The 13,787-nt window shown below is 29.4% G+C and overlaps 7 protein-coding genes across 7 annotated transcripts; 1 reads left to right on the top strand and 6 right to left on the bottom strand. All coding sequences in view use genetic code 12, as the record gives it.

Annotated features, from left to right (window-relative positions):
• DFJ63DRAFT_215164 (uncharacterized protein) lies at positions 1 to 943 on the bottom strand. Its single transcript, XM_064904102.1, has one exon. It carries the CDS (start codon positions 595 to 597, stop codon positions 148 to 150), a length of 450 nt encoding a protein of 149 aa, XP_064760427.1. The 5' UTR covers positions 598 to 943; the 3' UTR covers positions 1 to 147.
• A 1,041-nt stretch (positions 944 to 1,984) lies between these two features.
• DFJ63DRAFT_314850 (uncharacterized protein) lies at positions 1,985 to 2,347 on the bottom strand (the record flags this gene model as incomplete). The annotated part of the gene is made up of 1 exon (XM_064906440.1): positions 1,985 to 2,347. The coding sequence occupies one exon, from the start codon at positions 2,345 to 2,347 to the stop codon at positions 1,985 to 1,987; it is 363 nt and encodes a 120-aa protein (XP_064760426.1).
• Positions 2,348 to 3,209: 862 nt separating this feature from the next.
• Positions 3,210 to 3,611, bottom strand: DFJ63DRAFT_336972 (uncharacterized protein; the record flags this gene model as incomplete). The annotated part of the gene is made up of 1 exon (XM_064908455.1): positions 3,210 to 3,611. One exon carries the CDS (start codon positions 3,609 to 3,611, stop codon positions 3,210 to 3,212), a length of 402 nt encoding a protein of 133 aa, XP_064760425.1.
• A 1,815-nt stretch (positions 3,612 to 5,426) lies between these two features.
• PDR6 (Pdr6p) lies at positions 5,427 to 8,691 on the top strand (the record flags this gene model as incomplete). Its single annotated transcript, XM_064908695.1, has 2 exons — positions 5,427 to 5,462; positions 5,541 to 8,691. 2 exons carry the CDS (start codon positions 5,427 to 5,429, stop codon positions 8,607 to 8,609), a joined length of 3,105 nt encoding a protein of 1,034 aa, XP_064760424.1. The 3' UTR covers positions 8,610 to 8,691.
• An 83-nt stretch (positions 8,692 to 8,774) lies between these two features.
• On the bottom strand, positions 8,775 to 10,736 carry RFA1 (replication factor A subunit protein; the record flags this gene model as incomplete). The annotated part of the gene is made up of 2 exons (XM_064905202.1): positions 8,775 to 10,233; positions 10,303 to 10,736. The coding sequence occupies 2 exons, from the start codon at positions 10,734 to 10,736 to the stop codon at positions 8,775 to 8,777; spliced, it is 1,893 nt and encodes a 630-aa protein (XP_064760423.1).
• Positions 10,737 to 10,872: 136 nt separating this feature from the next.
• DFJ63DRAFT_215178 (cystathionine beta-lyase) lies at positions 10,873 to 12,425 on the bottom strand. Its single transcript, XM_064904104.1, has one exon. It carries the CDS (start codon positions 12,222 to 12,224, stop codon positions 11,010 to 11,012), a length of 1,215 nt encoding a protein of 404 aa, XP_064760422.1. The 5' UTR covers positions 12,225 to 12,425; the 3' UTR covers positions 10,873 to 11,009.
• Positions 12,426 to 13,720, bottom strand: DFJ63DRAFT_215173 (uncharacterized protein). The gene has a single exon (XM_064904103.1). It carries the CDS (start codon positions 13,350 to 13,352, stop codon positions 12,627 to 12,629), a length of 726 nt encoding a protein of 241 aa, XP_064760421.1. The 5' UTR covers positions 13,353 to 13,720; the 3' UTR covers positions 12,426 to 12,626.
• Positions 13,721 to 13,787: the final 67 nt, after the last annotated feature.

Below are 13,787 nucleotides of genomic sequence, written 5' to 3'. Positions count from 1 at the left end.
ACATATTTAATTCATTTATTAATGAGCAAGAACCTTAAATTGATGAGCAAATAAGAATATACAATATTGAACCATTCAGATTGTGGATTGGATTATTCAACAAAACAACACATTGTAAAGATAATCATTCTGGTTCTGTCAACAGATTTAGCCCTTTTTAGGAGAGATACATAATACCACAACTAACATAACAAAGGCCCAGAAAATTATAAAACTTCTAATGCAACTGCATCCCAAGTTTTTCAAGTGAAAGACATTATCACTGAGACTTCCAGGATGTTGACAATGTTCCATTTCAATCACAGAAAGGACAAAAAGGTATATTAAGAGCATAAACATGCTAATAATGAATGCAATTGATAATGTGGAGAATATACCATACATAATCAATCCAAAGGTAACAATGTAACTAAGTGAAAGGATAATATTGAAAGCCTTTGAACCATTGTAAGATGAATCATCTGATGATAACTCTTCAGCACTCATTTTAATAAAGCTTGAGATATTAATGAACAAAGTGAAAGAAAGAAAAGATGGTAAAAGTGATTTTTTTAAATTTTGACTGTCATTATTTATACAAATTCCCTTGACTGTCATTTAAGGGGGGGGAACAAATAATGTACATAAAAATGCTTATACCAATAAAATACACAAGGGATGTAGAGGACTATACAACTGAATCTAAAGGATTTACCCAGAATATATTATGGTGTAATATATGTTACTAGTGTTTCATTCAGAGAATATTGAATATAAACTCCAATAAAGATATATATGAGAGGCGTTGGATACTTTACTATAAAGTTGAACAATACAGATGGATATAAACCGATATTTTACTAATCAAGCTTGGTTAAATCGATTATTACTGAGTTATTGGTAGTATATAGTATATTTAATTGTTCATATTTGTGTAAATAGATTTTTCATAAAAATAAAAACGTTTTAGTAGTTGTTTAATACAAAATAGTCAAGATAATTATAATCCTACTTATCAGTTATTATTTCAAATAGCAATGAATATCACAAATAAGATAACAAGAGACGAAGCATATAAAGACTTCTGGTACAAGCACAATCCAAGTTCTTAAACTGAAAAACATTATCACTGAACTAGAAACTAGTAATACTGGGTAACATAGAATGTAGAATGTAGAATATTGAACATTGTGTAAATAGATCATTCATTAGAATAACAAAATATTATTAACTGTTAAGTACATTGATGTTAATCAGATTAATTTCAATTTGGATCTTCAACTCGATGTACAAATAGTAACAATAAATATTAATAATAGCATGGCAATGGCCTAATACAACTACATCCCAAATTTTTTAAACCAAAAATGTTATCAATGAGCCACTCGGGATGATCACACAGTTCCAGCTGTTCACATGAAAGTACAAAAAGGAACATTAATAGGATCCATAAACTAACCATAAAAGAAATGGATAATATAGAAAATTCTTTATTCAAAATTAATGCTATGGCAACAGTGTAGCATATTGAAAGACCAACACAAAAAACAGTTGAACTATTATTAGATGATTCAGTTGACATCATCTCATTACCTCTAGATTGATTCATTTTAAAAATGATTAATATATTGAAAAGAAAAGATAAGTAAAAAGGGAAAAGTTGTTACAAGTAATTTTAAAAATCTTTGACCGTCATAAATTAATCAATCCTTTGACCGTCATTATTTTTTACAGCCAAAAAGGGGGAAAAATAACACACGAAAACTACAAATACTAATAAACTATAAAAATAAATATGAATTGTTGTATAATAGCCTATTTTAAGGTATTCAATTGAATGGATTTTATTCAATAAATGTTGATTGAAAGACTTTCTATTATAAGGTGGGTTGAAAACTTCTTTTCAACAGGTCAAGTCTAATGTAATTCATGTTTAATTCTTTAAATATTATATCATAAATTGAAACTTAAGCATATAACTCAACTGTTGATAAACAAAATAACCTTAGTAATTAAAGGAATGTTTTCGAAAAACAACTAATCCCCATAATGATACGATAAATGAACAAACAACTAAGTAGCTTTTTACACATCCGCATAAGTTAGTTGCACTAAGAGCATTATCCAAAAGATTACTAGGATGGTCACAAGTTTCAAGTTGTCTAACCGAACCAATGAAATCTAAAACAAAAATGGCTAAACCGATTAGAATCATTTCATTGGATGAATCAGGAGACAGAATTAAATACATAGTGAGTACATGAATCATCATAAGTAAAATATCAAACACGGTTTCAACGTAGTGTCGATCCTCTTCGTCGGGATAACCATGTAGCATGATATCTTTTCGAATATTCATAAAGGTCATTTTTAATTAACTTGATAATGATACTTGAAATACAAGAGAACTACTAATTAATTGTTAATATTTCTGTTTTATTTATACCAACACCCTAAAGTCTAAATTAGCATAACATATTCGGATAAATTTTAGTCTGCTAAATATTTTATTTTAAACTAAGGCTAGTTTGATTCTTATATTACAATCTAACCTTAATTCTATACAAGTCCAAGACTAGATATTTTATAATAAGTTTTGTAAAGGTTTAGCAGGTTCTAGCGTTTAAATTCACATTTATTAGCTAAACAATATATAAGTACATATATTGATTCATATTAGCAGTAACAAGCTTACGCTTTAATATACTATATAACTAATCAAATGACTATTTTTGAGTTAGAACCAAGAACCCTATGGTAGCCGCAAAATTATCAATGACCAGTGAACCTTTAAGACATCCACAATAATGTGTTGTGTCTAATATAGATCTTGGGTGATCACAAGTTTCACGTTGTCTCACCGAACAAATCAAAGGTTAAAATAACTAAGCTAATGGAAACATAAATCCTGGATGATTTAGGTTGGGCAATAATATATGCATTGAAACCATGAAAGAATAAAAGTATGAGATCAAATAGACTATTCATACAATTTCTATCTCTTTCATTGGGAAAATACTCTAGCATAAGATCTTTTCGAATTTTAGTTACTATCATCTTTATTTCGTACTTGGTAAAATAAATTCGAAACTACAGACCTTTTTGAGTGTCTTTCTGTCATATTTATATCAATTAATAATGGAGGAAAGAATACCAATATAATTATTGAAACCGAAAACCTATTTGGCAATACAGAATATAACCATTCATTAATCACATTGATAAGATAATTAAGATTTTCGCAATTTGACTTTTGAACCAGCAGCTTCTGTTCTAAAAGCACTAACAATGAATGCTACAAATAATATAACAAGTGCAAACAAAAGTATAAAACTTTTAATACACGCACATCCTAAATTCTTTAATTCAAATATATTATCACTGAGGTATCCTGGATGTTTACATCGATCCAGTTGCTCTGTGGAAAGTCCAAAAAGGAACATTAAAAGAATTATGAAGGCAATAATGAAAGTAATTGACAATGTAGAAAAATTCTTATTCAAAATTAATCCAAATGTAAAGACATATAAAATTGAAAGCACAGTATAGAATAATATTGAATTTTTGGATTGAAACCGACCATAGTTAGCTGATTCCTTTGGTTTTGGTTCACTGATACTATATTGGTCCATTGTGATGAGGTTTAATATCTTAAAGAGATTACAACTATATGTTAATAATTTTGACCGTTTGTAATTTCATCTATCGCCAAAAGGGGGAAAAAAGTTATCGCCTCAAAATGTCGTAGAATGCACTACTCCACAGGAGTGCAATATACAATTGTACTTACGATATAAGACGTACTTTGTGATAATTAACTTGCTTTATAAAGTAGTATTTAGAATATTCATCGCTTGAAACAAGTTGACTACTTACCAAAATACTTATTTATACTACTGTTTCCTCTTTTAATGTGTTTAAGATTTTGGTTTATTGCCCTTTCTTAATTTCTGTTGCTGCCCTTTTTCTGTCATATCAGATTACCATTTTTGTGGAACCAAATAAGCATAACATAAACTTTATAAATTCACTTATTTAGTTTCTTCAATAGTTAATTCATTCATTAGTTCATTTTATTCTTCAAAATCTTCTAAATACAATGTCCCAACCACCTTTATCAATGACAGACAAATTAAAATGGAATTCTTATTGCCTTCAAGAAAGAATTCTGTATGAAAAACTGTTGTTCCGGATGTCAAGTCTGTCTGTTAAGAATAATTCTCATGAAATACGACGCTTAAAAAGGGAACTGGCAAATATTGAATATAAATTTAATTCTTTGCTTCAAATTGATGTCGATCGTTCCAATCAGATATCAATCTTTAAATACCTAAGTCAAGCTCCACCAAAGTATGATGACATCATTTAGGATGGATGAAACTATCTTCATTGAACAATACTGATACACTTGAATAACCAATTCTAAAAATAACTTATGGTTATAAATACTGACCAAGTTCCAAACTTAATACAATGATAACATTATAAAAGCTTTTTCGAAGAATGATTGTTTGCTGTTGTTAGCTTAAAACACTTTTAATTGCTTATTGCTGCATCAGATATGCGTAAAGATTGGCATAACAAATAAATATATTACCATTCAAATGGATATTAAAATATTTTATAAACTTTGCATTGTTTAAGTTCAACGGTATTGTCATTATAATTGGGATTAAATATGCTGACAGCGACCATAAACGATTTAATAGAGACTATACATTTACAAGAACACCTACTTAATAGAATATGCCAATCTAGAAATGATCAACGGCAAATAAGTAGAAATCACCGGGCTAAAATCAGGGAATTAACAGGTTTTATGGACAATATTACCCATAAATATTTCCAATTACTAGGAAAATGTATTCTTCGTAATGAGAAGCTCAAAAGGCTACTGGAAAAAATTGAAGCTCCACCAGTATATGAAAGAAGTATTAATAGGGTTTGAAAGGTTAACTTTAAATAATCCATTTCATAACCGATCTATTCCGATCCCAATTATACTAAAAACGACGATGCTAGAGAATCTATTTTTAGTTGAATCATGTTTTTAAAAGTCTTCTGTCTCAATTAAATCAATCTTTGATGTTACTTCAATCAATCGATCAATTGATACATCTTGAAATTGTACCTTCTTACGATACATTTGAACTTGAGAATTCCTCGTAATAAGTAAAGTTAAATAGCTCAATGTATGTAGTCATATATTGAACATAATTCGCATACATACCCATTACCTTTTAACCCTCTTCGTAAAGAATACATAACAGTTGCTTTATATATACATAAATATAAGTTGCTTGTGATGCTAACTGTTGGTTGATATATGGTAGAGCTCCCATATTGAAGAAAAAGCAAAAAGCCATTTTGAACTTTGGGTACGACCATTTTTTTTATTACTGTAAATTATCATCAACTATAATTTGTTGTAAATATCAACTCAAACTATGAACAATGATTGGAATATAGAGACTGTGGTTCTGGTATGTATAGGGAGATAATCATGTGGTTAGGATTCAACCTAAAAAGTTAACGTCTGAATTACTAACTTTCTAACTTAGTCGATTGAACTTGTATATTCCACTAATGATACAGACAAGATCAAACAAGTACAGGAGTACTTACAATCCATTCAAAAATCATCTACAGGGTATCAATTGGGACAAGTGTTGATCAAGCAACCGTCTAAGTATTGTCGTTACTTTGGTGCACTTACATTCACTGTGTTCTTAAATACTTATCAAGATTCAATAACTTCAGATCAAATCACCTCCATCTTTGATGAACTTTTGGATTATGTGATCTCCTTAAGTCAAGAAAGTTTGGAATCAAATCTATTCATTATTAAGAAGTTATTAAGTACTTTGTCTTTGTTGTTCATTGATCATAATCAAACAGGTATTGATAATGATGTTTTGATCAATCCCATACAGAGATACTTTTATAAATTGGGAAATCCTAATATCATCATATCAGAGTTAAATGATTCTCAATTGAAATTATTAATTTATTTCCATACCATCATAGTAGAAGATATTAGAAAACGGGATAATTCCAAACTATCTCAAACTCATGAAATCATTTATAAGTACTTATTCCCTAATTTAAAACATATATTTGGTTTACTTGATTCGAATCAACACCAACAACAGGAAATACATGAATTGGCATTAGATTGTTTATTTGCCTGGTTTACTTATATTGGTATTGCTGAACATGGTTCAAAAGTGTCTTATACAGTTGATCCACAGATTTTACAACCATTAATCCAATATACTTTCTATAATTTAAAATTCGATGATTTGGAAAATAGAATAGCAATAGTAAGTAAGACCTGTACCGTGTTATCACAAATCTTAGAAGAACATCCTTTAATCCTTAATCCATACAAAACATTACTTGCACAAATCCTCTTTGAAGAGAATTCATTTGGATCAAAATTTTTACACGCAATTTTACTGAATAAAGATTTAATCGATATCTATCAACAAGAAATTGAAAACTTCACTGATTTAATCATTGCCTATTTGAATTTGAATTTGGTGTACATTATCCGAAATTTAACTAATCCTCAAGTTTTAAGAATATTGGATATAGCAGTTACCTTAACTAACTTTCCTGGTCGTCCGATTGAAGATGAAAAATTAAGTGATCAATTTTTAGTGTTTTGGGAAGAGTTCATTAATATGTTTATTGAGGATACAGACGTTATAAATGAAATCTTCAAGGAAGATACGGTGTCGAAGCAGAAATATTTCGAAATAAGAAATGAAATTTTAATCAATATAAGTATTATATATTGGAAAAAGTGTCATATATTCAGTGATAAGATAGTTCCTGAATTCAGACATTATCGTCTGAAAGTTGCCGAAGTGTTTCAATTACTTTATTCCTTGTTGAACACATCGATATATTCAACATTATGTAAGAATGTGATAGATACATTAGTTGCATTTCAGAATACTCCAAATCAAGAATTATCCCTTGATATTGAAGCATCATTATTCTTATTGTTTAAAGTTACGGATGATTTAACCTTTTATGATGATGAGTCTACTCAAATCTTAATACCGTATCTTGAAGAGATTTTCCAACATAAAGTTATTGAAACTATTGATGAGAATTTTAAAAATAATCAAATCAATATAACATTATTGAATTTATTATCATCATTACCATTCTTCTTCAAAAGTCGAAGTGGAGAACAGTACATAACCACCACATTCAATTACTTATTTTCAATCATCATAGAACAACAACAGCAACCACAAAAACAACAAACAGGAGTATCATTAATATCATCCAAGACAATCTTAAAGATATGTCAAAATTCTCGAAGTAAATTAACTCAATTCTTACCTCAGTTGGAAAATATCGTTGTGGAAATGATTCGAAACATTGAATTCGATAGTTTAATCAGAGAGAGATTAGTTAATTCATTCATGTCTATTGCACAATCATTAAAGGATCCGTTAAAATTAGGAGAGGTCGTTATTCATCTTTTGAATCAAATCAATCAGCAAATAGAATTAGTTGTTCATAATCCCAATCAATTATTAACTTCTCCTGATAGTACGAAAGAAGAAAATGATCAAAAAATGGAGGATTATACAGTTAGTTTATTGGGATGTATAAATGAGATTGGAAATGCCACCAAATTACCAGAAGAATTAGAAGATTACTTAACAGTGGAACAGAAATATCAAACGGAATCATATTGGAATGAAGATACCTTAGGTGTGAAACAAGCTATATTACAAAGTATAAATCAATTATCATTAAATTATCCACCTTTAAGTTTAAAGACCTTGCCAACGGAGAAATGTTGTAATATTTTTAAATGTGGATTGAATGAACCAATCAATGGACCATTTAAATTTGAACTTGCCATAATTTTCCAATACTTAATGGTTAAAGTTCAAAACTGTAATTCTGGGTCAATGTCATTGGTGTATAAATTAGTGGAGTCGATTATAATCACTAATGGTAAGCATGTTCTGATTCCTATTTTTGAGTCATTCCTATCCCTGGCATTCTTAAACAAACTAACATTCATTGAACAAGATGTTGATTTAATTAAATCTAGCTTGGATTTATTCTCTACCGTTTTAGAAAAACATCCTTCGTTGATCGTTAATCTTCCGCTGTTTCAAAATGTGGTATTAAAATTCGCAATTTCAAGTTTTAAATTCAAAGAATCATATATCATCAGGTCAGTCATAAAGTTCTGGAATACTCTTATCACTTTAAAACGAGGTCAATCAAGTGAACAACAATTAATCCAAGATTTGATCGTGAAAGAACATATCATTGATCCATCTCATCCATTGGGTTATTCATTAGTATTAAGTTTAATCACGTCATTCATTGATAATCCAAGATCAAATACAGAATACTTTTATCAATTATTCCGAGTTCTTGTGGCGAAATATCCCTTATACATTAAGAATTGGCTAAGAGTTATCTTAATTCATAAACTTGTGGATAATTCAACTAATGATAAGTTTAATAATGCATTTGTGGATACATTTGTAAGTAAATTAATGCTAACGAGAGGTCAACGACAAGCTAATGATGTGTTAAAGTCGTTTTGGTTAGATTGTAATAATTTAGTAGAGTATAAATCATAGTGTGTCATGTATATATAATAAAAAGCAAAAGTTAACATTATTATTTAAAACCTATATATAAAAAAAAGAAGTACTAAACAGAAAAGATAAATCATCACAAGATTTAATAAAAAAGTAACTAACATAAAACTACAAACATGGATGGATGGAAAGTTGGAAGTAGAACTATTTAAGTAATAAATCCAATTGTTGAGATAAATAATCAGCTTCAGCATTGAAATCAAGGAAATCAACTCCAACACATTGATACCTTACTCTAACTGCATCATTATAAGTATCTTGTTTTGCTTTAATTCTGAAATTAAATTGCTTGAAAGTAACATTAGCAAAAGTATCAAGGAATTCAGTATTACTTTCATCATAATCTTTCTTTTGTTTTAATTTTAATAATTCACTAGCTGGCATACCTAATAATTTTTTAGCTTCAGCATCGAATAAAGTTATCCAAATTTGACTTGTTGAATCTAAAATAGCACAATTGAAAATATATCTGTATGTTGGTTCATTGACATTGATATCACATCTTTCACATCTCCAAGTTCCATCATGTTGTTGTTCAATTAATTTTCTATTACATTCAGATGCAGGTCTATTGGTATCAGCTGAATATTGAACTTTTTGACTACAAGCAGGATAACAGAATGTATCATGTTTAGTATAACTAATAGAAGCTTTCACGGTGAAATAATCTGGTTTATCGGATTGACCTAAAAGACCTGATTCAGCATCCTTAATGGTGATTCTTTTACTGAATGAACTTGAAGAAGCAGTTGATTCAACTTTTAAAGTCGTAAATGATTCTTTAATACCTTCATTATCATACCAACCTTTTAAAGTATAAGCTTCCGACACATCTGGATTTGGAATTATTGATCCTGATTGAGTTAAAGTTAACGATCTACCATTGAAATCTTGAACTTTACAACTCTTGAATGCAATAACTGATCCTTCAGGAATATTAAACCCAACAGCAGTGGCATTCCATAATCCTACATCAATAGCATAACCAGTTTCATCAACAATAGTGACATTTCTTCTATCAAATGGTTTCCCCGTTGATCTGGCTGTGATTTGGAATGGTTCATTGACAGTTTTCAAAGCTCCAATAACATCAATGATTGAATTTGGATCTAATTTTTCAATTTTATCTAATTTAACAAATTTGAAGGATAATTTTGGAACATTTGAATTATCATAACATTCAGCAATCTTGGTCCCTTTGTCAATGACTAATTCATAAGGATTAGCTAAATGATTGAATTTTGGATTCTTAGCTTTAACTTTAGCATTACTAATGAAATAAACTTTACCTTCTTCTAAAAGTTTAAATGCATTTTCAGCATCATCATTAAAAGCTGAAGCTTTAATTTCATCTGATTCATCTAAGAAATTAACTGAGAATAATTTTCCTTCATTATTTTTATTTTGCCAAGTTCTAAGATCTCCCTTATATGATACTCTTGCTTTAATAGTCCAGAAATTTCTATAAGGAGAGATATTATCAATAGGAACCACTTTTTCATCATTACCAGAACTTGGAGGTTGTTGATAAGATTGTTGTTGTGGTGCTTGTTGTTGTTGTTGTCTTTCAGTGCCAGCTGAAACAGGTGGAGTATTAAAATTACTTTGTTGTTGAGCAGGAGGAGCAGGAGATGTAGTTCCATGAACATCATCAGAAAGATTATCATTAGACGCGTTTGGTTGATTATTTTTAGTGATGACTAAATAATCATCTTCAGGATGATCTTTAAAATAATTATCAATGGTGATTAAACCATTTGATTCAGGATAAGTATCGGCTTGACCAACTATAACCAATTCATTAATTAAAAATAATAATTTTCTTTGAGTTGCAAACACATTGAATCCCAATACTTTAATAATGGCGAATCTACTTAATGAGTTTTGAATCACATAAGGCATGGCGACTTCTTCAATCAACCCTTGACAAGAATATATTCCATCAGTAACAATCAATCTATATCTTTTAACTTCATTATCAACCATAACAGGTTTGATATTGGTGACTAAGAAAGTCAAAGGTGCTTCCACTTTATCGTGGTTAGCCAACGAGAAGGCATCTTTCAAGGATCCTCTGGAAAGGTTGAATGAATCAACACTAGGCATCTCTAAGTAATTAGTATGTATTTGGAAGAAGAACTGTTGGTTGTAAATATTGATTTGATTGATGATAAATATTTTTGTTTTATTTTTAACGCGATCCGTGTCAGTTTTTGAGTTTGGTACACGCGTTTTTCTTCAGTTTACATAGTTAAGACAATTTATAGTGTATAAAAGTATATATTTATATTAGAAGAATGCTGAGTATTTAATGTACATAATATGAATTGAATGAATAGATAAATAGGAGAATGAAAACTGTGATGATGACGAGAGGATCTATAACTTTGGTTGAACACCAATAACATTGAATAATTCATCTCTTTCATTAACTCTGACAGCTCCACTTCTTAATAAAGCTTTAGTTAAATCATCAATTAAATCATCAACATTTTCAATCCCAATACATAAACGAATCAAATCTTCAGGGAAGTCACGTTCTTCTCTAGTCTTTGCATCAATTGAAGCATGAGACATCTTACATGGCATTGAAATTAAGGAATTCACACATCCAAATGATACAGCTATACCGAAAATTTCAGTATTTTCCACAATACGTTCAGATAATTTGATACTACCAGTTTCAAAACTTAATACTGCTCCATAACCTTTACACATAGAATTATGTAATTCAAATTGAGGATGATCCTTTAAACCAGGATATCTTACTTTGAAACCAATATTCTTTAAGAATTCAGCAATCTTAATACAATTTTGTTGTTGTCTTTCAACTCTAATGGCTAAAGTTCTTAATCCTCTACTTAATAACCAACAATCAAATGGCGATAATCCACATCCAGTAGAATTTATCACATTATAAACTTGTTCAGCTAAGGAGTCGGATCTGGTAGCGATCACACCTGCCATAATATCATGATGACCATTAAGATATTTTGTAGCTGATTCATATTGAATATCAACTCCTAAATCCAAGGGAGTCATGAAAATTGGAGACATCATAGTATTATCGAACACGACAATGACATTTGGATTAATTTCATGAGCAGCATTAGCAATTGATTTTACATCCACCACTTTAATTAATGGATTTGTAGGAGATTCTAAAAAGATCATTCTAGTTTTAGAATTGATTTTAGATTTAATCAATTCAGTATTGGTAGTATCGAAATGTTGAGCAATAATATCTCCTTTATTATGAAGATAAGTTAATAAACGATTAGTACCACCATATAAATCATCACCAGCAATCACTTCATCACCAGGCTTTAATAATCTAGTGATAACATCAAGACATCCCATACCAGATGAGACAGCGAATGTGGTTTTAGCCTTCATGATCTTAGCTAAATGATTTTGTAAATAAGTTCTAGTTGGGTTCCCAGATCTTGTATAATCATATTCTCCCATATTTGATAATGAATCTTGTTTAAATGTGGCTGATTGATATAATGGTGGAACCGATGCATTATATTGATCGGCACTTTTGGAAAAGACCAATTCCGTCTCTAAACTATACGATTTCTTAGGAGCCATCTTCAGTTTATATGAACTTTATAGTATTGAATAACAATAATGATGATCAAGATGAATAATCTTATTAAAGTTGAATTTGATGGCATAAATTTCTTTTTGGTTATGGATGCGGGTGAGTGAGTCAAATTTTTTTAAATTGCATCATTTAAAGTGATACCGGTTTATATACAGGATATTTCCCCTCCGATAACGCTGTTGAATGGTGGTTATGTATTGTGGTATGGATGTTGTTTTGTTATGTACTGCGGTGTGGAACTTTTAGATTTTAATGTTCACCATATTAACTATAGATATATATCTACAACACTTCAATTAACTATGGGAATATATAATATAATATACAAATGATTCTTTTTTAAATGTGATTAAACTTTATTTCTATTTAAATAACTAATAAACCTCCTAAAGGTCAGCTCTAGTAAGCTTTCTAATATCAGTTGGTTCTTTACTCTTTAAAACTTTTGGTCCACTAAATGGTTCACAACTTTCTCTACCACTTACAGGTCCAACTTTTAATTCTTTACCAGCTTGTAATTGTTTTAATAATTCAACTGTTTTTTCAGGAGTTAAATCTTCATAATAATCATCATTAATTCCAATCATTGGAGCATTAACACAAGCACCTAAACATTCAACTTCTTGTAAAGTAAATAATTTATCAGGAGTAGTTTGACCTGGTTTTATATTTAAATGTTTTTCAATAGCATGTAATACACCATCACTACCACATAATTGACATGGAGTAGTAGTACAAACTTGTAAATAATATTTCCCCATTGGTTTTCTATTATACATAGTATAGAAAGTAGCAACTTCATAAACTCTCATTGGTGGCATATTTAAGAATTTAGCTACATAATTCATCACACTAATGGATGTAAACCCTAATTGACGTTGACCTAAATCTAATAATGGCATAACAGCTCCCTTTTGATATTGAGGAGGATATTTAGCAATGATTTCTTTAGCTCTTTTTAAATTTTCAGAATTAAATTCAAATGGCATATTTTGATTATCTTCAGTAGTATCTCTATGAACTGAAATAATAGCTGAATTTCTAATTGATGTAATTCTAGTAGATCTAGATAAAGTAGATGTTATTGGTTTAGTAATGAATCTGGATAACATTGTGAACTTTTATGTATATGAAGAGGGGAGCGATATGAAAAAAATGCTATGACGAAATGTATGAATGGGAGGGTTTTAAATTAAATGAAATGAATCAATTATGATGGAAGTAAAGGATAATGAATGATATAATGCAAAAATGAGTTTTGGGTAGGATAGATTAAGATTGTGTCTATTCCTTTTGGTAATTAACTATGGTTTCAAACTTTAAAAAGTGATAAATGTATCAGAAGACTATTGAAATCTATATATAATCAATCAATGAATAGATCCTTTATCTGAATTGAATAATATATTGAATTATAAACACCTTTTCGTTGTTTAATGTTATTTTCAAAGACTTTTTTTTTGATTTCTCTGTCTCTAAATTTTTTTTTTCTGCTGTGCTTACTTTTTCACTTTTTTAAATTAATTGATTGGTTGGCTTATATGCAG

Source organism: Scheffersomyces coipomensis (assembly GCF_036884675.1).
Source record: "Scheffersomyces coipomensis strain NRRL Y-17651 chromosome Unknown DFJ63scaffold_6, whole genome shotgun sequence".
Classification (NCBI taxonomy): Eukaryota; Fungi; Ascomycota; class Pichiomycetes; order Serinales; family Debaryomycetaceae; genus Scheffersomyces; species Scheffersomyces coipomensis.
This window is presented reverse-complemented; position numbering and strand designations above follow the sequence as displayed.